Raw genomic sequence first — 20773 nt, 5'->3', positions numbered from 1 at the left:
ACTTGACGCAATGAGCCATTTTCAGCAGCAAAAAGTTAACATTTTGTCCAGAATGAATTTGGTAACTTTATTATTTTTCATGTACAATGAATACCTTTAAATACTATTTTTTCCACTTGCTGTTGACTGAAGATGACTTCACCTGTGCTGAGGAAGCAGATAACGATCAATTATGTAAGACAGGTGAGCCATGATTGGTCGTTACCTATTCCTCAGCACAGGTGAAGTCATCTTTAGTCAACAGCAAGTGGAAAAATGTGTTTTTAAAGTTGCAATTAATTGTACAAGAAAAATAATGTCAAATACATTCTGGACAAAATATTAACTTTTAACTGCTGAGAATGGCTCAATGAGTCAAGTATGTCTTTAAATTAAACTACCGATTCTTGAGTACATTTAGGCTTTTAATGCAACAAGGTCAAATGAGATAATACTTACTATGGCGAAAAATGAAACAATACGTAATGTTTGATCAAAATTTATTGGCTGAAAAGGACAGTCGGCAAGAAGTTAAAAATCTCATCAATCCGCAAGAATTGATGAGCCTTGTACAAATATATTTATATTATAGTGACAACAAACAGAAATAGCTATGTAACAGATTTAGATAAGCACAATTTGCTTGATGACACCATTTCTGTGCTGTGTAGCTGTGGTTAAAAACAATAATAAAAATAGCTCCATAATTTGAGCAGTCTTTGGCACATTAGTCATTAAAAAAAAAAACATGTCAGAAATTGAGGCCAGCGAGTGGGAAGTGAGTGTCCTTTCACAGCCAATCAGCTGCATCACATGCCGCTTTGGTGAGTTTCTGTTCTTGCAAAAATAAACATCACCATACGTGATTAATTTGTTTGACCCGTCATTCTTCCTCCCATCCGAAAAGATCCAGGTGTCCTCATTTGCCCTTCTTCTTCATGGTGGCGCGCAATGGAAGAGTGCCCTCTGCCCAGGAGTCTGGGTACTGCATCATCTTCTGCCACAGACTGACCTCTTCTCCAACTGAATCCATCTCTATATCCTCGTTTCCCATTCTGACGCTGCCTAAAACGGGGAATGCATTGTGCATTTGAAGAGTATTCTGAAACTTTTTGTAAGTTTGAGAATAAACCTCAACTGCGAGAGGCATTTAACATCTTATAAGTGCATTTCATGTCCGGAAGAAAGAAAAAAAACAACCTCAAAAAGCTCACAAGTAACTTAACCAACGATAATTCCAATTGATTGAGATTCAGTCGGATTTGTTGCCAGCATTTTACCTTCGCCGGAGCTGAGGCGCACTCCTCCGAGGAATTCATTGCTCAACATGGGTTCTCGGTCCCACACGGTCAGTTCCAGACACATAGTCCTCAGCTGCTCCAGCGCCAGCTCCTTGTACACAAACGTGTGGCCGTAGTGAGGGTTCAAGTTCTTCTTAATGACGGGCGTCTTTCTCTTGGTGGTCTTGGACTTGGATGGGAACAAGTATCTGTGAAAGCGCAGTGAAAAGCCTCTTCAAAAATAGTTTCTATCATGGGAACGCCATGGAGCTTTGTCTCAGTCTCACCCTTTCACAAAGCTATCAGACGTGCCTCCTGCTCCCTTCATGGCCATCAAATTCCGTGCCTCCTTAATCAGGACGTGGAGCTCCCCACCTTCCACCTCCACTACCTTTTTGCCTGAGGGGGGGCAACATTTTGATCTTAGGAGTAGCAAATAAATCAGTTTGCTTCACTCAGTAGCTTTACCTTTGAATTTCTGCAATCGAGGGCCTTTAGGTGTGATATACTTCAAGGAGATCACCAGCACTCTTTTGATTTGAGTTAAGGCCGTCGCTGGTATGCAGCACGGAGCCTCGAATAGAGAACGTTAACGCGCATTATGCTCAGTTCTTCATCCCATGAAGGCAGATTTTCAAACATTTTACTTTTGTCATGAGGGTCATGCATTCCTCCTGCGGGTTGTCCAGGTCGTAGCAGTCCAGCGCGATCTCCACCTCCCCTAGGAAAGGGTTGTTCCCGAGGTGGCCGTGATGCCACACCGAGATCAGCATGCTTCGAGTTAACAGCTGATTGCGGCGAATGCAGTACTAATGGGGAAGACGACAAAAAATGGGAACACAAGAAAGAAAAGTGATATTCAAATGGTTTGTATGAAATTTAACAAGTCTTCTGTTATCTACCCTTTTCTGGAAATGCAGCAAGTCGTTATGAAATTTGCCATATAATGATGCAACAGCGGGGCTAATATACCTCACACTGCCGCAACACTGAGTTTCTCCACCTTTGACAAGATCAGCTAGGCAAATATCCAGATGCTTTTCAAGTGATGGACGCCAGACCAAGGTTATTTTAGTTAACAAAAACTAACGAAATAACAAACTAAAATTCAATAAACCTTTTCGTTAACAAAATAATTTAGAAACAAAAATGCTTTTTAAAAAACTAAAACTAACAAACCACATTTTACATTTACAAAACTATAGCAAAAATGTCCTTAGTTTCAGTCTTTGGTAATTAATTTATATTTCCACATTAACCGGAATAAGGATGTTTGAAAGTGTGCCACACAGAAGTGACGTCATCTAGCAGCAGCCAATAGAAAAGCACCTTTAGATGACGCCGCTCAGAGTCCAAGGCAACAATTTTGCGTGCTTTACTTTTGGCTCCAATTGCACACGGCTCAACTGCTTTTTCATTCAACTCAGCCGAAATGCAACGCTAGATAAGAAATGCATTACTTTTTTTTATCATTTTACGATGGTGTTCATTACACACTTTATTAAAATAAAAAGTAATGCTGAAAGTTATAAAAACAAACTAAAAAGAAAGCATAAAAAAAAAACGAACAGAAACGCTCTGAAAACCAATTCAAACCAACTACATTTAAAAAAACAAAACTCAAAACGAAATAAAAACGAACTAATATAAAAATTCCAAAACTATAATAACCCTGCGCCAGACTCAATTGGTTTAAGGACCGTCATTCAGAAGCAACCACATCCTCCATAGGTGTGATGTCAAAGACAAAAAAGTAAGCAGAGCTGCATTGCGATTTTTTGGATGCAAAGATTTGCGCTAGTTTCTGATAAGAGGCACATGGTTGCTTGGTGAAGTTGACACTGGGGTTATTTGTGCCACATACCATCTACACTGTATATCCAGACAGTCTTTTTCAGCTCTCGAGTTATATAGCCCAATTCAAATAAAGTTTCCACTGCAAGTCAGGATTAGAGTCAACATTGACAAGCGCTACTGTAAATCAACAGTCATTCTATAGGCCTCTGTTAGGTGCGGTGATAATAAATTGCATGACCGCCAGTTGAAGCATCAATAAAACCCAGTGAAGAGGAAGCGTTCGTCTCAAGCGCACCTTGAATGTTTCTTCGTAGACTGGGTCGCAGGTGTGCCTCTTGATGGTAGTTTTCCTTTTGCTCTGACGAGATTTGTCGGGGAGGAGGTAACATTTGACGTAACTGAAAAAAAAAAAACGAGGAAACAACTCTGTTTTCTCCTTGCAAAGCTCTCACATGACTGCAATTCTGGACGTGTTTGTTGACATTGAATTTCCCATGCAGTACACGTGGTGCACTCAAACAGAGCAAACACAGCCAGCGGCCACTCATCTCCGCCGATCGTGTACATAGGAGAAGAAGTGTACATTTTGCAGCCATTTCAAATGTTTGCATGGTTGCAATCGTGGAATGAAAAGAAAACAACTGTCATATTTACGGGTTGGTAAACTGCCGTAGGTTATCGCCAAAGGACAGCTTGCGGCACTCCTTGATAAAAACCTGCAGGCTGTGGTTGGTCTCATCGTAGAACATGGAGAAGACCACCTCCCCTCTCACGTCCACACTGTAACTGTCTCCAGAGTCACTGTAAATGCTCATCATGCTCACGCTCTGGGGACGATAACATTCTGTTAGGAAATTCCTGTTCAAGGTTTTCATGTCTGCAGACTACAATAAACCCACGCTACTCATGGGAGATGGGGACTGAGCCCTGCTGCAATTAACTAGAAGCCTGAACTAACTTTCAACCACGCTCGGAACTCAAGACACTCAAATCATCTTTGCGCATTAAAATGAATGGAAACACCATTAATCTGTTCCAGATGGCTCTAAAACACCGTGGTCAAGCACAATTCTACTTCTTTGTCACCAGTTACTACTTTCTGAATAGACAAAAGCACCAAAGCTCACTGTACATATTAGAAAAACAGAGCAGACTATGCTTGCATTAAAATGTGAAAAATTTACCATTGAACTTGCAGAACTGGCCATGGAATTTCGATGAAAGTTAACCAAACTGTCAATGTCCTCCTCGTCATCATCCTATCAAAGTACAGTATAACCAACAACCACATCAATACACAAAGTGCAGTTGATTAGCTAATAAGGTGCATAATATTTTGTGTGTGTTGATTAGACATGTAAACATTGCGCAATGGATATACTCACTTGCGCGTCTAAATCAGGCACCGATTGGCTCCGGTTTCCCATCGGTTCCGTCGATGTGTCCCGATTGTCATGCAACTCTTGTGTTGATAGGCGTTCTGTCGTGAACGTGCAGATCATTACTCATTATCCATCTTACTATGAGGACCCCAAAAAACAAACAACAACAAGGAGACGGTTACCAGGAGGATTTTGGGTCCGATTGACGCGCTTCTTGAAAAGTTTCTGGAGATCAAAGTCAGGGCGAGGAGACACTTGCTTTCTTTCTGGCACCTATTGCAGCATAGAAAGGCACATTAATATCATAACCAAAAATTGCCAACGCAAGCACACACAAAACATGGCATAGGTGATAGAGACCTAAAAACAGACTCCTTTCAGAGTGTGTCATGTGTACTGTTTATCCTTGAAGCATTTTGTTTAATGGCACATGTCATCAAAACACCTGGGAACTGTTTTACATTGTGAAACGATACATTGAATGTTTCCTACTGTCCGACTTACTTGCGTGTCCAAACTTTGTACAAACGTGCTATATACGTCCTTTATGACCGCATACGTGTCCGCTTGGTCACAATCATCCAGCCCATATTTGACACATTCTGTAATAAACATGAGACCAAATTCGCTCTGTGGTGAGGGAAAGCAATTGCAGGACAACAGGGAGCATACCAGGATGATTCTCAAAGTTTTGGACGCTCGTCTTGAAGAGTTTGTCACCATCAAACTCTGGACTTGAACTTGCCTGCTTCATTTCTGGGACCTAATAAGGACATACACGGCTAATCATGTTCAAGAAAGAGTAGATGGAGAAATCTGAGACAGAAATAGACAAACTTCTCCTTATTACCAAAACAGTGAACATCTTTGCCAGCTCGGTTTCAAAATAATACTAAGGGTAAAATCAATGAACGGATCGGTCGGAATTAAACAACTGTTTCCTGCATTCACTTCAAGGAGAGACAATTAGGAAGAGAGAGCACCAAAAAAATGGACGACACCAACAGATCACTCATAATATCAGTTCACCGGAAATGCATTAATAGCAACTTCGAGAAGAATAGGTAACCATACCAACCATAGGAAAATGTCAACAAATGGATCGCCTAACCTGAAGAATTTAAAGCTTTGCATGGTCAATCCATGAGAGGAATTTACCACCAATTAAGTTCATTGCTGATCTACTTACTTGCGTGTCGAAACCTTGCAGAAATTGTCTCGGGACAGGCACTGGGATCGCATAAGAGACATCTGGCTCATATTTGACACATTCTGTCATGAACACGAAAGCTGTCACAACAATGTGGGTCTTACCAGGAGGATTCTCAATGTGTTTAACACTCTTCTTGAGAAGGTTTTCAACGTAAAATTCTGTGTTTGGACTCACATGCTTTATTTCTGCAACCTATAAGGACACATGGCTAATCATTTCAAAGAGGAGTAGATTGAATATTGCACTGTTTCCCAGTTAGCGATATGTGTACCCCTAGACCCAAGCACATTGCAAGGGATACGAATATTCTCAGTCATTTCATAAGCACGTCTATAAAAGAATATATGTGCACTACAACTTGTTTCCCCCAACGCCAAAATCACAACAGCTACGTCAGCCCATATGTTTTATTAAAGCTCCGGTGGCTGACAAAAAGCAAGCGTGCTAAGAAAAGAGCCTTCACCTAAAAACAAGACTGACTTACTTCCATGGCAAAACCTTGTTCAAATTGGCTGTTGATGTCCACCAGGGTCTCATATGTGTGCAACCCATCATAATCATCCAGCCCAGAATAGTCACGTTCTGTAATTAATATGATGAGTTATAATGAAATTCTCTCTGGATTGAGGGAAAACACATAGCAGGACATAATGGACTAACCAGGAGTATTCTCAATGTTGTTGACGCTCTTCTTGAAGAGATCGTCAACATCAAACTCTTGGCTTGGAATGGCCTGCTTTATTTCTGGGACCTTCAGCGTAAGGATAAAAAGCTAGTCAAGTTCAAAGAGAAGTAGATGGGGAAAGCCCAGACAGAAATAATCTCAAATCGACTTGATAGCGCGTTGGCTCCCGATTAGTGTGAGCCAACCGTTGTTTCCACCTTTACCGTCAACACACAAACATGGCATTGCGTAAACCTGACTTTTCCATTGAAAAACGCAGCTGGTTGTCTACCTCAGTGAAAACTGCAAAAACGTGGCTCATTGAATGCATCAGAAAAGAATAAGACTTGGGTTTCCTGCAATTACTTCTTAACATTTAAGAAGAGATTGAGGGCTGCTTGAAAACAGACAATAGCAGCAAAGTGGACACTTTTTAGATCGCCCAAAATCACACAGCATTCCTGGAAGCACCACTGACCAGGTGCGAGAGAGAGCACCTCATAGTATCCGCTTTTACCAATGGAAAAGTGTTAATAGCGAGTAGAGCTCACCAAACTTGTCACCCAAGATGTTGACGCTTCCAAGAGTCAACTAATGAAAGGAATTTAACACTTAAATGAACTGATCTACTTACTTGCACGTCCAAACTTGGTACAAATTGTCTCTTGGCAGCCACTGGGACTTCATTAGAGTCAGGTTGATCAAACATATCCAGCCCATGTTTGACACATTCTGTCATGAACATGAGTTACAACCAAATTCTTCCTGCGCTGTTGGAAAACAATATCGGGACAATATGGAGCTTACCAGGAGGATTCTCAATGTGTTCTACACTCTTCCGGGAGAGGCTCTCAACATCAAACTCTGGGTTTTGACTGGCCTGCGTTATTTCTGGGACCTATAAGGACAAACGGCTAATCATGTTCAAAGAGGAGTAGATTGAATAGTGAAGTGCTGCCTCCTCCAAGAAAATAATTGAATTATCTTCGTGGGCGCTGGCTTGTCCCCCACATTCTACCCTCTTCAAGGTAATGACTCGTCATTGGCACAGGAGTATATGTGGCGGTCACTTGCATAAGAAAGAGCCACTAACTTACTTGCATTTCAAAACCTCGGAAAAATTGGCTCTTGACATCCACTGGGACCTCATACGAGTCAGGTTGATCACTAACATCCAGCCCATATTTGTCACATTCTGTAACGAACATAAGTTACAACCACATTCTCTCTGCATTGTGGGAAAAACACTGCACGAAGATCGAAAGCATACCAGAAGGTTTCTCAAAAAGTATTTCACTCTTCTCAAAGAGTTTCTCAACATCAAGCTGTGGGCTTGGACTGGCCTGTATCGTTTCTGGGACCTAAAAGGACAAACGGCTAATCATGTTCAAAGAGGAGTAGATGGAGAAGGTTGCTTGTTTTTTCCCCCCTGTTCTGTGGCTCTTCGTGGAAACAACAGCAGGACTTGCCATTGGGCCAAAAGAATATTGGGTACAAAGTTGCTCAATTGCATGAGAAAGTGCGAACCCCTAAAAGTGGATCTTGACTTACATGCGTGTCCAAACCTTGGACAAATTGGCTCTTCAATTCCACCAGGTTCTCATATAACTGAGATTGATCATAAACATCCGGCCCAATATTGACATATTCTGTAATAAGCATGCCGAGTTACAAAATGAGCAAATTCTCTCTGTATTAAGGAAGAACGTGCAGCACAAAAAGAGACTAACCAGGAGGATTCTCATCGTTTTTGACGCTCTTCTTGAAGAGTTCGTCAACATCAAACTCTGGAATTGGAATGGCCTGCTTTATTTCTGGGACCTACAGTATAAGGGGGACAAAATGCTAATCGTGTTCAAAAAGCAGTAGATGGAGATAGCTGAGGCAGAAATAAAAACCGTCTACTTGACAACATCATAACCGTGTTACAGTAGCTTATTCCCAGCTCCATTGTTAACTCACAAATAATATGGCATAGGGTAAACCTGGCACTTCACACTAATTGGTACCAGCTCAGCTCAGCTGTACTTGTTTAACTTTGGAATTAGCAGGTTTTCGACTCCAAAACATTGCAAAAACATTGAACGCATCGGTTCAAATAAGACAAGAGTTTCTTGTTTTCACTTCTCAAGGAGACACATTTAGTCAAGGAGGGGAAAATGGACAACGCAATCCAGATCACCCAAATGATATCAGCTCAGCATGCCTGGAAGCCCCCAGTGACCAAGTACAAGAAGCAAAAAAAGCGTCAACAGCAAGGCGGTCTACTTTGACTAGAACTTGTACCCATGCAGTGGGAAAGAGCTCACCAAATGTGTCTTCTAAGACGTTCCCTTGAGTTTTTTTTTAATTTTTATTTGAAGCTTTTACTAGTTAACATTAATGAAGTACATTACTGTTCTACTTACTTGCGTGTCCAAAGTTTGGACAAATTGGCTCTTGATGTTCACTGGGATCTCATACGAGTAGGTTTGACGTGGATCATAAAAATCCAGTCCATATTTGACACATTCTGTCATGAACAGGAGTTAAAAACCAAATTCTTTCTGCATTGTGGCATAACAATATCAGGACAATATTGGGCTTACCAGGAGGATTCTCAATGTGTTTTATACTCTTCTTGTAGTGTTTCTCAACATCAAACTCAAAGTTCAGAATGGCCTGCTTTATTTCTGTGACCTATAAGGACAAACGGCTAATCATGTTTAAAAGAGGAGTAGCTGTTTCCCCCCCTCCAAATTCTGGTATTGTCATGGTAACAAAAACAGGACTCGTCATTGGTCCAGCAGTATTTGAGGTGGAATATACAATCGCTCACTTGAATGAGAACATGCTAGCCCCTAAAAAACGGGTGGTTTCAGCTCGACAAGAAAGACGGCGTGAAAACTTTCTTCATGGATTTCGATGAAAGCGTGTTACAAGACAGTTCCCAAGTATTTTAATGACATGTTTGAAACTGTGGGTGGGGGGGAAGCATAAATAACTATTGTACTTACCTGAGTGTCCAAACCTTGTACAAGTTGGCTGTTAACTTCCCCGGGGAGCGCATACAAGTGAGGATGCTCGGCCACATCCAGCCCATCGCTGACACTCTCTGTAATGAATATGATGACTTAAAACCAAATTCTGTGCATTGCGGGAAAACAATAAGAGACTTACCTGGAGGACTCTGAACGCGTTTGATGCTCTTCTTGAAGAGTTTGTCAACATCAAACTCCGAGCTTGGAATGGCTTGCTTTATTTCTGTGCTCTATTGAGACAGACCAGCAAATTAAGTATTGCCCAAGACGAGCAGAGAGAGAAAGCTGAGAGAAATATAAACATGACAACACTTACAGTGTCAGCTTCTGAGCTATAACTGTGAATGCTGACAGCATCTGGTAGGAGAGTCACACTGGAAGCATTGGGCTGGTTGCAATTAGGTGGGAGAAGTGCTCTTCTGGACAACATAATAATCTATATCACTTTGAAATGCATCAAAATACATGACATATTCTAACATCAGCACCGCTCGAGAGTTTACCTGGGCAAGTCTGGGGTTACACGACCAGACTCGTTGCCCGTTTTGCTGCTCGTGAGGCTGGCGAGTTCTGCCGACTCTGTGTCACTCTGCGACGGCTTTAGCAGGCCGTCAATCCCTTTTCTTTCAGAAGACGCCGATGAAGCAACAGACCCAGAGTACTCACTGGGAGGACCATGATAGAAAAAGCCATCTTCTTTCGTTTCAAAAGATGCGGTCGAAGTAACTGAGCCCGAGTTCTCACTGGAGGGACTGCAAGAAAAACATTGGAATCATCTTCTACAATTTTAACAGTCGAATATTGTTTTATCCCCTACTAGAAAACTTGGGCTTATGGGTGAACTTCCAGTCATTCATTGTTCCACAGGAACTAATTGAGACAATTGAAGGGTGTACATTATAACCTGATAATGTATATCAATGTAACTTTCTGACAAAATAATTTTTCATAGAATAGTTTCCTTTTTCCATACGTGGAAATTATAAAATCATATTCCATTCCAAGTGCACTACTGTATAATTATTACAGGTGTACTTAATTTGACTTTCTTTAAACTTTTGAATAAATGTCAAACACCTGTTGTGAATTTTGACATGCAGCTCATTGTCAACAACCTCGCCAGCCAGATTGATAACTGTGATTAGAGAGAGAGAGTTCTTCACATTATCAATCTGGTACTTCACTAGGCAGACCCGTTCGGTAAAGGCGGGACTTGCTGTACAATACTTTGAGCCGATTGGACGATGCGGCATTATTGCGCATTTTTTTTTACCAATCAAGGCAACGGATGAAAATCTCATCTTCGTCTTTACCACCTTTACCAGATAAAAATGCACAAAACGCCTCTCGCTGTTCAAATTCAACAAGGAAACTGTGAATAATTCTGCGAGAACATAATTGCAGTATCCATTTGTTTGTTAGGTTTGTTTGTCCCCCCCCGCCATCAGCGCTTATTGATTTCGTCAAGCCTAAACAACGCCTGATTGGTCCAACCTAAAAAAAGGTCGGCTGCAAACGTATCAGCGGGAGCGGTACAAGATGTATTCTCTGGAGTTTGTGAACTCACAAATACCGCGAGAATTCTTCTTGCTGGCAAGGTTACAGGACAAAGTAAAGGACAGCAAGAAAGTCCTGAAACATTGAATAGCTGGAAAGGAGAAATTTAAATTAAGTTCATTTGTGTGCATAGGTTAAAGTGCTTTTGGTGTTTATTCATCCATTTTCTTAACCGCTTATTCCTCACAAGGGTCACAGGGGGTGCTGGAGCCTATCCCAGCTGGCTTCGGGCAGTAGGCGGGGTACACCCCAAACTGGTTGCCAGCCAATCCAGGGCACACAGAGACGAACAACCATCCACAATCACACTTAGGGACAATATAGAGCGTTCAATCAACCTGCTGTGCATGTTTTTGGAATGAAAAACCTACACCGGTACGGGGAGAACATGCAAACTCCACTCAGGAAGGCCTAAGCCCGGACTTGATCTCACGTCCTCTGCACTGGGAGGCGGATGTGCTAACCAGTCAACCATACTTCTGTGAAGACTACTGGGAAGTCTTTTACTTATTGCTGCACTTCTTATTTATTTAATTTTACTTTTATCTCTTTCTATTCTGTTGTTTTCTCTTTACTGTAAACTGCAGCTGGACGGAGTCCAGGAAAAAGTTCCCCATGAGGAAAATAAAAGTATATCGTATCATATCGTATCGTAACCACCGTGCCGCCCTTTTGGTGTTTATAGTACTGAAATTTCACCCTAAAGCTCAGTATTCTTTTTTTGTGCTTAGTGTATGTCAAGTAGGAAATGTTTTTGCACCCTTTGTTTGTGGCGTTGACTTTCTGTCTGGGGACAGGAACGGGTGGACCTCGGCTCGATTCAGAACTTTTCAGTAGAACATCTCCCATTGTCACATACTTTTTCACTTAAAGACAGACAAAGAGTCAGTGAATCACACGCTGCACTATTTCCTCTTTCACTGTTTGACTTGGACATTATTCCAGTCACTGTTGACATGCCGGGCTTGGCGTGCTGTTGACATTCCTTGTTAAACAGTCTGAACCCACTTCCTCTTCCTGTACTCACCAATGGGCCTCTTTTTGATGCTGCTTCTCACAAGCTCGTGGCCAGGCATGCTGGTGAATCGGTTGACCCTTAGATTGTAGAACCAGTCACCTGTACTCTTCCTTAGGTCACTAGAAGACAAGTTGTACTTTTGTTAATGGATTATCTGTCTAACAGATCTCCTGCCATCTTTTAATCCTGCTTACTGCTATTAGACTGAAACATTTTAAAGGGGGGGCGGGGGGGTTAATTAAAACATTCCCTTACGACTCTTTGGCACACACGCTGCACAGCCAGGATCCATCGGGGAGGCTGGCCCTGCATTTGCTGCATATGAGGTGGTGGCAGCGCTGACAATTGTTGGAACTGAATGCCAGCAAACTCAGAGAGCCATGGCATCGGGCGCAACTCCGCTGACTGTATCTCCTGCTGCCACGTTTGGCCCCTTTCCTCTTAATTTCTAGTAACTCTGCCTTCAGCTTCCTGTAACGCAAGGTGGGAAAACAACATGCAATCATGCTGAAAGTATGCTAGAGCAGAAAAAAAAAAGTCAAACCATCAATAGGAATACGATATGTTGAAAATGGCAGTGTTGCTTATCTGTTAGTGTGTACAAGACATTGTATCATATTATATCATACTATAATATATTTACTCTGTTTTACTGGATTTTGACTGATTTTGCAAAGCCCACAGAATATTGTGTTCTATTGCTATAAAAACATGGACCCTACCAAAAGAAAGATTACAGTCTCTTCTTTCATCAGAAAAACAAGTATATTTCTATCTGTTTTGCAGCAATTAGCATTAGAATATAGCTAAGTTTCATCATTATTCACAAATCTATTTAGAAATGTGAGTAAAAGAGATTTTTTTCAACATGGCCCTGGTTCATCTTTGGCTCTGCTGCCACCGGCTGGCCGTTTGTGTAATAACTACCATTTCTTCAACTGTTCTTCGCAGTTGAGAGGCTGCATCAAAGCCTGTATGCTAGCATTAAAAAAAACATATAAATACGTCTTTGGGACACTTAGAACATTTAAAATAGAATGTATTTATACATTTTGGGGAGAAAATTGGTTAATATTGGGCATCATTTCCTGCAGTGTAAACATAGCCTAAGATCTGGTAAAGATGTTAGGATTTTTCACATCTTAAAAGATTGTTTATCTGTTACAGACCCCACACATAAAAAAACAAAACATTTAACAATTGTGGTCATATTGTGTGTGGCATGCTCCAATAATGTCAGGGCAGAAATTAAGATTCCAGAAAGAGGCAAAAATGTTGCCTGATATCTCAAAAACATTTACATGTCCGAAAAGAATAATGAATTAAAAAACATCTTGTGCATTATCGAAATAAAATCATCTGTATCATTTTAATGGGTAATGTTAATAGGAGCATTTGGAATACAGTGTAATATTAAAATATTTGGGGACCATAATTTGTGGTATATTTACCATTTAGACTCTTATTATAGGCAATTCGAAACATTTTTCAAAGGCAAGTCAATTACTCTTTTTTTTTGCTATTCATGGCAGGGCACAGGCCCCATTCCGTGCAAACAGGGGAATTACAATACTTCACGGTGTCCACTTTGCTGCAGCGGTCCATTTTTATTTCCACCCTTAGTCTCCTCTCAAATAAAATGAGTGTTCTTATTGCGTCTAACAGAAAATACAGCAGATTCTGATTCCCCTCTATTGTTTGTTGTGTCTTGTTTAGACCTACGCATCCAATGCATGTGTTATTGTCACAGTTTCCGTTGTGCTGATTTTAGTGGAAAATTGACTGCCCTGAAGAGACACGCGGAACTCGACAGTGTGGAAAAGTGTGATAAGCAAACTCCTTACCGAATGCGCTGCTCCTCGGCCTGCCTGAGTTCCTCGTCTCGCCGCAGTACCTCCACGATCATATCCCGCTCGGTGTCGGAGAGGAAGGTCAGGTCAATATTGTCAATTGGCTGAGGCATGGTGACAGTTGGTGGGTCAAACCAATCCAAGTGATTTACATCCAGTCAGCCTGATACTGAAAAAGAAATTACAGGAAACTAAATCTACAAATGCATAATTTACTGAGCAGTTGTGGAAGTGGTGCAGAAAATAAATAACTGTTAAGTGATAGTCGGAGGCAGGAAGGCCTTCTGGCCTAAACACCATCATAAGCACTGACCTACATTTACAAGCTAAATTCCAATATTTGTTCCTTCAAATTGTAGTCAATTTATTGCCAGGAGTGTTTTCTCTTCAGTTTGTAGCGTTTCCCTTGACTGCCCTGCTTCCAGTGTGTGTTTGTAGATATTGGATTTTTTTTTCTCCCCCGATCAGATTTCCGCCGCTGTTGCCAAGTCAATCTAATCTGCCCAGGGCCATCAGAATCGGGCTTGCCGGCCATTATAACTTCAACTACTGTATAATTGCAATGGTACTGTGCGTTTAACCAATCAGATTTCAAATTAATCCTCACAAGGCCAGAGTACTGGCCTACAATGACTAAAGCATTTTTCTGTCCTCTGGCTGGTCAGCGCAAAACATCTGTAGCAATCTGCACACATTAATGCATTTAATAACAAACATGTCTGGTTGGTATGATGCTTGCATGCCGTTAAAATGGGTTTTTGTACTCCATCGATGGTTGCTTTAATTCGAAGAGATGTTGTTGATATTAAGAGGTGGGTTGAGATGGGTATGCAACCACTTAAAGGCCCAGATAGCAAATACAGTGCCTGCCACTGAGAGACATATGGACAAAAAATATAACTAGGTCCTTTAGTGCGGTGTTGTGTAATCATTTGACTAATGACTATCACTACTCTAGGTATTCACACCTAATTAATTCTGACACTCTTAACCACAACATTTCTGACAATGAGAGGCTTGAGTGCCATGTGACCAGGATTCAGGATGCACCGGTACAGCGTTCTGGCTTAACTAGCTTGACTTAAAATGACAAATGATTAAAAGGAAGTAAAGAAGGATGCAATATTTTGAGGTATCTGCCCTGCCGAAAGGTTGTTTGGCATAGGCCAAGCAAAAATAACATAAACTTGGCTTACAGTCGGTTCCCACCCACTAAAGATACAGAGATCAGCAGACATTTAAAGTAAACATCCAACTATCAGTCTGAAATGTAATGGCTCATTTTAATTGCCTCAAAATTAGCTACTTTTACAAGGCATGTGTAAAGTTGTTTAAAGGCCTAGACTGAAAGGCACAATGAACATCAGGTAGAAAAATACCTGCAAGGTAACTTGTCAACCCAGGAAGGAAGGAAGGAAGGAAGGAAGGAAGGAAGCAGCACATGCGCAGTTGCGTACCTTCAAAGATGTCCTATAGACTGAACAAACAAGATTCCTTTTATATCCCTTCAAATTGGAATATCGTTGTTTTAATGATGTGAGAAACATGCCGCATTTAATAGATAAGTCAAAAGAAAGAATGCGACCATTGATTGACCATAAATTAGGTAAAAAGTAAAAATAAATAAAAATAAAATCGCCACTGATGCAAACACAGGACTCCGACATGGGCACGTTATCCAAACTAAAGCCACGTTCAACAAGCTACTGCTCAACATTTAGTAATTAAACTGGAAATTTATAAAGAAAAAGACGTGTTTGTTCAAAGTTTAAAATACCGCAGCAGAACTGGTTTTACTTGGCTTAATCACATACACCTGTTGCCGAAAAGTCAAGCTGACGTCATCACAGTTTACAAAGACAAGTTATTATTCTCCTCGAAAGAAAAATCATTAAAAAACATTACCGTGTGCGAATTTTAAAGCTCTGGGGCTCCTTCGACTAGTGTAGGTCCATAATAGCCTTCGCCTTCCTCCACCTCCAATGAGAAGAACCGCAGAGCGAGCGAACACAAACAGGAAGATTGGACACGCTACTGCAAGCGTTTCCACTGCACGTTCAATCCACTGGCAACAGGAAGCAGTGTGGTGACTTATGCATTATTGGATCGCAAACGTTTTACACCAGATGTTACCCACCGCCTAATAAATAAATAAATAAATAACCACCGATATTAAAATGGAGTACCTTTAATGAACTTGTGTGGGTCAGTATGTTAGGTGTTCATCAAAAACGTGACTCGTTTTTTTTCTTCTTCTTAGAAAGTATAGCCTACTCTACCACTATAACATATATGCAGTTTGAACATCAACACGGGGCTTATTTATGTACAGTATGTATAAGAAAATAAAAATCACCTGCACTTAATGAATCAATTAAAGCAGTGGTCCCCAACCACCGGGCCGCCGTGGGTCATTTGGTACCGGGCCGTGGGTCATTTGGTACCGAAAGAAAAAAAATTGCATTCTTTTTTTTTTTTCGAAAACGACGTTTTATTTTGAAAAGTGGCCGGATTCTGTCTGTTACATCCGTCTCACTTGACAACTCTGTTGTTGGTGCGACGTTACGGACACCGTTAATAAAGTTGCACATGATTACACTGTAGATTTACGTTCATTATTATTATAGAGAAAATACCACCGTTTTTTTCTTGTCATTTTATTTTGTTTTTATCAGCTAAACCTTTAGATTGGGCCGTGAAAATATTGTCAGACATTAAACCGGTCTGTGGTACAGAAAAGGTTGGGGACCACTGAATTAAAGCACATTCTCAGTTGAACCAAACTACCCCAAACTATAATTGTTTCAATTCCATGTCATCTTCACCCTGATCTAAAAAAACAAACAAAAACATGAATTTTACAGTGATTATTTCATGTACCACGAGAGAACTTGCATACCACTATGCGTACCACATTTGGAGAATCACTGACATAATAATGACAAGTAGGCTCACCTGTATTTCATAAATTTGACAAATGAATGTCTTCATGTAAATGACCAGGGCATATTATTTTGCTTCCTTGACATTTTTTTATAACTCCATAGAGAGTGGTAGGAAGTAACAATGTACACATACTTCATTACTGTACTTAAGTATAGTAGTATTATATTATAGTAGTATTCTCATTTTTCAGATGACTATTACTTTTTACTCCTTTTAAGCAGTATGCAGCTGCACTTTCTACTCCTTACTATGCCAAAAGAGGCCCATTCATTTCTCCCTATCCTTCACAAACGAAGTCAGTAAAATTTAACTTTTCTAATCAAGTACATTTTAGTCTGTAATTGTTTACTTTTTTACAAGTATCTGAACTTCTACTCATGTCAAGTACAGAGAATGAGTAGTTTTGCTTCTCATCATGAAGATCCACTCTTAATTATCATGATTAAATTGTGTACTCCATCACAGCATATTAATTCATATGTGACTGACAGAATTACTGTATTCACATTTTTCCTTTAAGTAAATGTACATTTCCCCCCAGTCTTTTGGACAAGCAGTATAGGAAATGGGTGGATGGGGTTGAGAGCGTAGAAAACTAGTCTTAACTCAATCAGCGGTGTCATCTTATATAATTTAAATTCATCAAGGTCATCAGTCATAAATCATAAATGGGTCATCGATCACATCTTACCCAAGCCAGTAGCTCGACCTTCCCCATTTGTCATCTCAGTTGACCAATATTATTTCTGCTGCCATCTTTAATTTATCACCAAACAGCACCACCCATCACAAACGTGTATTTTTAGATACATTTGTCCACAGAAAATATATTACAACAATATTTTTACTCACGCATGGGGACCATTGCACACTCAACACAAGAAGGCCAGAGAGATCCTAGATTTAAAGCCTGAACCTCAGAGCTGTTAGGCGGAAATCATATCATGCTGTTTCCCAACGTCATCGTTAATAAACAAACTGGGGGTAGGGGATGTTTTGTCAACCACTTGTACATTTAGAGCAAAGAAACACAGAGGCTGTGTTTGGAATCACTCCACACAACCAAGTACCGGTATGCAAACTGGGAAGCAACAAATGAAATGCCTTGTAGGATAAATAGTTGTCTGAATCTGAATCACTCACCATCCACCTTAGTTATTTTAACTCTGTTCAGATTGGTCTGCATTCCAAGTCCAGCACAACATGATGCACATGGGGTGCATATGACTTCACAGGCTCAATATGTTGGACGTTTGTTCTCCACGTCGCAGCAGTGAGGTCCCTCAGAATACATGCGATGTGATTCGCGGTGACGTCAGCCCAGGCCTGCCACGCCTCCCTGGCTGCTCTCTTCCCGGATACGCTGTCGTCCGCATCAGCCACTGCATGTGAGGCCACGGCGTTCGCTGATGTCACGTTCTGATGAATGTGTAGAACACCGCCAGTTGTTTTCTTCAGCAGGCGACAGGCAACTGGCCAACCGTCCTCAGAGCTCGGAATGAGGCCCAGGTTCACACGGTCTGCGATGTCACACAGCTGGACCTGAGATGGAAACAAAAATATCACTATACCCCTCATCATTTTGTAAATATTTTATCTTTTCATAGTAGACTGAAGAAAAGACAACAAAATGGATGGCAATATTATTGTTGTTCCATCCCTTTATGATGTCTGACTTTCAAATGATGCCTTTAGGATAATAATAAATCTCAGTTCTGACACACTGTGCTTGTAGTTTCTGCATAATACTAAAAACAGTTGAAATCATTCTGTTACCCGTAGGCTATATAAAGTGATCAAATTATTAACACCTTGGTATAATAAAGTAGTTTTACACTTCCTCATCAACTTAACGCTGTGTCTGGTTAGTGTTTATTGAGGCTGAAGAGAACAGAAAAATATACATTACTTGTCTATTGTCCCCTGAGTGAACTGTGCAACGGTCGCGTACTCTGTTGGTCGCTAGGTTTTTACGCAGCGCCTCGACCGCATGTGGGTTCCACTCGCAGGCGTGGACATGTGCTGCACCCGCGTGGACCAGATATGGAAGTGTGAAGTATCCTATACCTACAGACAAGTCATTTAAATGATGTATTGTTGTTTTCTTGCCATTTGAAGGTGGTAGGCTAGTTACGAAAAACTATGCTGAACAAAACCAGAAAAGCCAGCAACGATGTCAACCATGATTTGAAACAAAACTTTACAAACCATACATTTTCCTTACCGGCATATAAATCAACCACGGTCTCGCCGCTGCAGTCTAATCCAGCAACCCGGAGCTTCTCTGTTATATTTCCAGCAGAAAACATGCATTTGGTGACGTCAAACTCATACCTGAAATTAGACATGAAATTAATTTAAGTGTCTTGCCCGAAGTCTGTGGTGTAAGCTGGTTGCAGTCACATTGTTCGTTATGGCAACAATATCCACACTCATACTAGAGTACAAATATAAGACACTCGGGGGTGGGCTGAAGGTTGTTTGAATGATTATAATTACCACAACATCTGGCCCACCCACAGTGTTTTGCAATAAGATAGCTGAATTTCAAAAAAACAATTACAATATCATTTCTAATATGATTTACCTATACTCATACGACCATGACCTTGATACAATAATTCCACATCGTTGTCAGTTTCTTATGTGTCCAGGCTTTAGGGACACTCAATAAATATACTGTATTTTGGATTTATTTTGTGAGGGTGTGCCCAATGTTCTGTGCACTGACCATACGTACGTACGTCGCACTGGCAAACAACAGGAGTAAATGAGTTGATCTTCTGGAATGGACACTCACGTAATGCCGTTGTCCACATGTTTGACCCAGCTCTGCTCTCCCAGAAGCAGAGTCACTTGAGGAGATCGGAAGCCATCACTAGATATTCGATTCATTCTCGCCAGTCGTTTGGCTCTCAGGCATTTGGCTACAGCGCGCCATAACCGTTGATCTAAAAATAAACAGAAGGGGGGAAAAAAACATTAATCTAACTGGTGCTCACTTAAACCTATCAGCACACTGGAATCTGGCAATATTACCCATTTTCTTCCATAGAGGCAGCAAGAAACAGTTGTGCCCCAGCAGGACTAAATCTCCATGCCGCTGGAAGCTGCGAGGCAGGTCCTCCCTCACTTCTTTTGTCCAATTTTCTCCATGAAATTCCAACAACTCCTGGAGGACATCTTCTAAATTATCACCCCTTCTCCTGCCTTTCTCCTTCTTGGACATGACAGAAGGCTATGGACGATGTAAGGCAAAGTTAGAGCGGCGTTACTTTTCATTTAATTAGTTTAATTAAATGAGTGTTTATTACCTGGCACCAAACAACTGTCACATCTTTGAAAAAGATTAGATCATGTTGTAGTAAGCATGAAGGTAAAATGGGCACAAGGACAGTCCCAGTATCTTCTTTCACGATACATAAACTTCGGTCCAGAAATTTTTGGGACTGGAGGTATTCCCTGTGTAAAATAGACATAAAATGGTTTTAAAATGATGACAAGCCAAAAAGAAGAAAAAATACGTGTCAAGTCAATCTTTAAACAAATTGATCACTCATGTCCTCACTAGCCATGCTAACCACTAACAACTTCAAGCTATTATTTTGCTGTAGATTACCTTAATTTCTGTGCACGGCAATGAGACACGCGGAGGCAAGGCACCCCTTCCATTTACAGGGAAAAAACTAAATACATTTAGAACATTTGAAAAAAATGTCGGCTAATAAATGTAAACACATGTAAAGCGGACTGGAAAGACACACGGAGCTTGTTTCCAGGTGGACGGTTAAGAACGACGGACTTGTACGTGAAAATAATATGTTTACGATCTATTTTAATTCACTATTGACCAACTTCCGATAAATTACTTTGCAAAAAAAAAAAAATAATAATAATAGTAAAAAGAAGGAACGAGAAAAAAAGACGTAGTTTGGACTAGGTGCGCATGATTGCCGCTAGAGGTCGCAAAATAGCTCACCTGCTCTGTGGCGCTCAGTGCTACTGAGCAATTTCGACATAAAGTACACTTTCCCCTGACAAACATGCACATTGTTTATAATTAAAAA

The 20773-nt window shown here is 40.8% G+C and overlaps 2 protein-coding genes across 8 annotated transcripts; both read right to left on the bottom strand.

Annotated features, from left to right (window-relative positions):
- Positions 1 to 462: 462 nt before the first annotated feature.
- On the bottom strand, positions 463 to 17994 carry LOC144059262 (uncharacterized). 7 transcript variants are annotated; one of them, XM_077578219.1, is made up of 34 exons: positions 15666 to 15825; positions 15140 to 15237; positions 13755 to 13929; positions 12166 to 12381; positions 11920 to 12029; positions 11653 to 11758; positions 9839 to 10087; positions 9652 to 9754; positions 9475 to 9565; positions 9312 to 9409; positions 8904 to 8994; positions 8724 to 8827; positions 8046 to 8136; positions 7867 to 7964; positions 7586 to 7676; positions 7413 to 7510; positions 7123 to 7213; positions 6950 to 7047; positions 6312 to 6402; positions 6136 to 6233; positions 5753 to 5843; positions 5628 to 5668; positions 5111 to 5201; positions 4943 to 5040; positions 4621 to 4711; positions 4442 to 4536; positions 4241 to 4315; positions 3711 to 3883; positions 3352 to 3454; positions 1907 to 2068; positions 1728 to 1833; positions 1547 to 1658; positions 1260 to 1468; positions 463 to 1044 (listed from the first exon to the last, which is right to left on the bottom strand). In XM_077578219.1, the coding sequence occupies exons 3-34, from the start codon at positions 13871 to 13873 to the stop codon at positions 899 to 901; spliced, it is 3636 nt and encodes a 1211-aa protein (XP_077434345.1). In that variant the 5' UTR covers positions 13874 to 13929; positions 15140 to 15237; positions 15666 to 15825; the 3' UTR covers positions 463 to 898. The 7 variants fall into 7 exon arrangements, with proteins under 7 accessions (XP_077434345.1, XP_077434347.1, XP_077434344.1 ...); XM_077578221.1 differs by lacking the exons at positions 15140 to 15237; positions 15666 to 15825 and adding an exon at positions 17850 to 17994; XM_077578218.1 differs by lacking the exon at positions 15140 to 15237 and having other exon boundaries at positions 15666 to 15842.
- Positions 17447 to 20494, bottom strand: tyw2 (tRNA wybutosine-synthesizing protein 2). Its single transcript, XM_077578226.1, has 7 exons — positions 20326 to 20494; positions 20021 to 20168; positions 19746 to 19944; positions 19507 to 19657; positions 18931 to 19040; positions 18616 to 18773; positions 17447 to 18248 (listed from the first exon to the last, which is right to left on the bottom strand). The coding sequence occupies exons 1-7, from the start codon at positions 20376 to 20378 to the stop codon at positions 17877 to 17879; spliced, it is 1191 nt and encodes a 396-aa protein (XP_077434352.1). The 5' UTR covers positions 20379 to 20494; the 3' UTR covers positions 17447 to 17876.
- Positions 20495 to 20773: the final 279 nt, after the last annotated feature.

The sequence above is a fragment of the Vanacampus margaritifer genome, chromosome 10 (assembly GCF_051991255.1).
Source record: "Vanacampus margaritifer isolate UIUO_Vmar chromosome 10, RoL_Vmar_1.0, whole genome shotgun sequence".
In the NCBI taxonomy this organism is placed as follows: domain Eukaryota; kingdom Metazoa; phylum Chordata; class Actinopteri; order Syngnathiformes; family Syngnathidae; genus Vanacampus; species Vanacampus margaritifer.
Note: the sequence above shows the minus strand (reverse complement) of the source record. Positions and strands in the feature narration are given on the sequence as shown.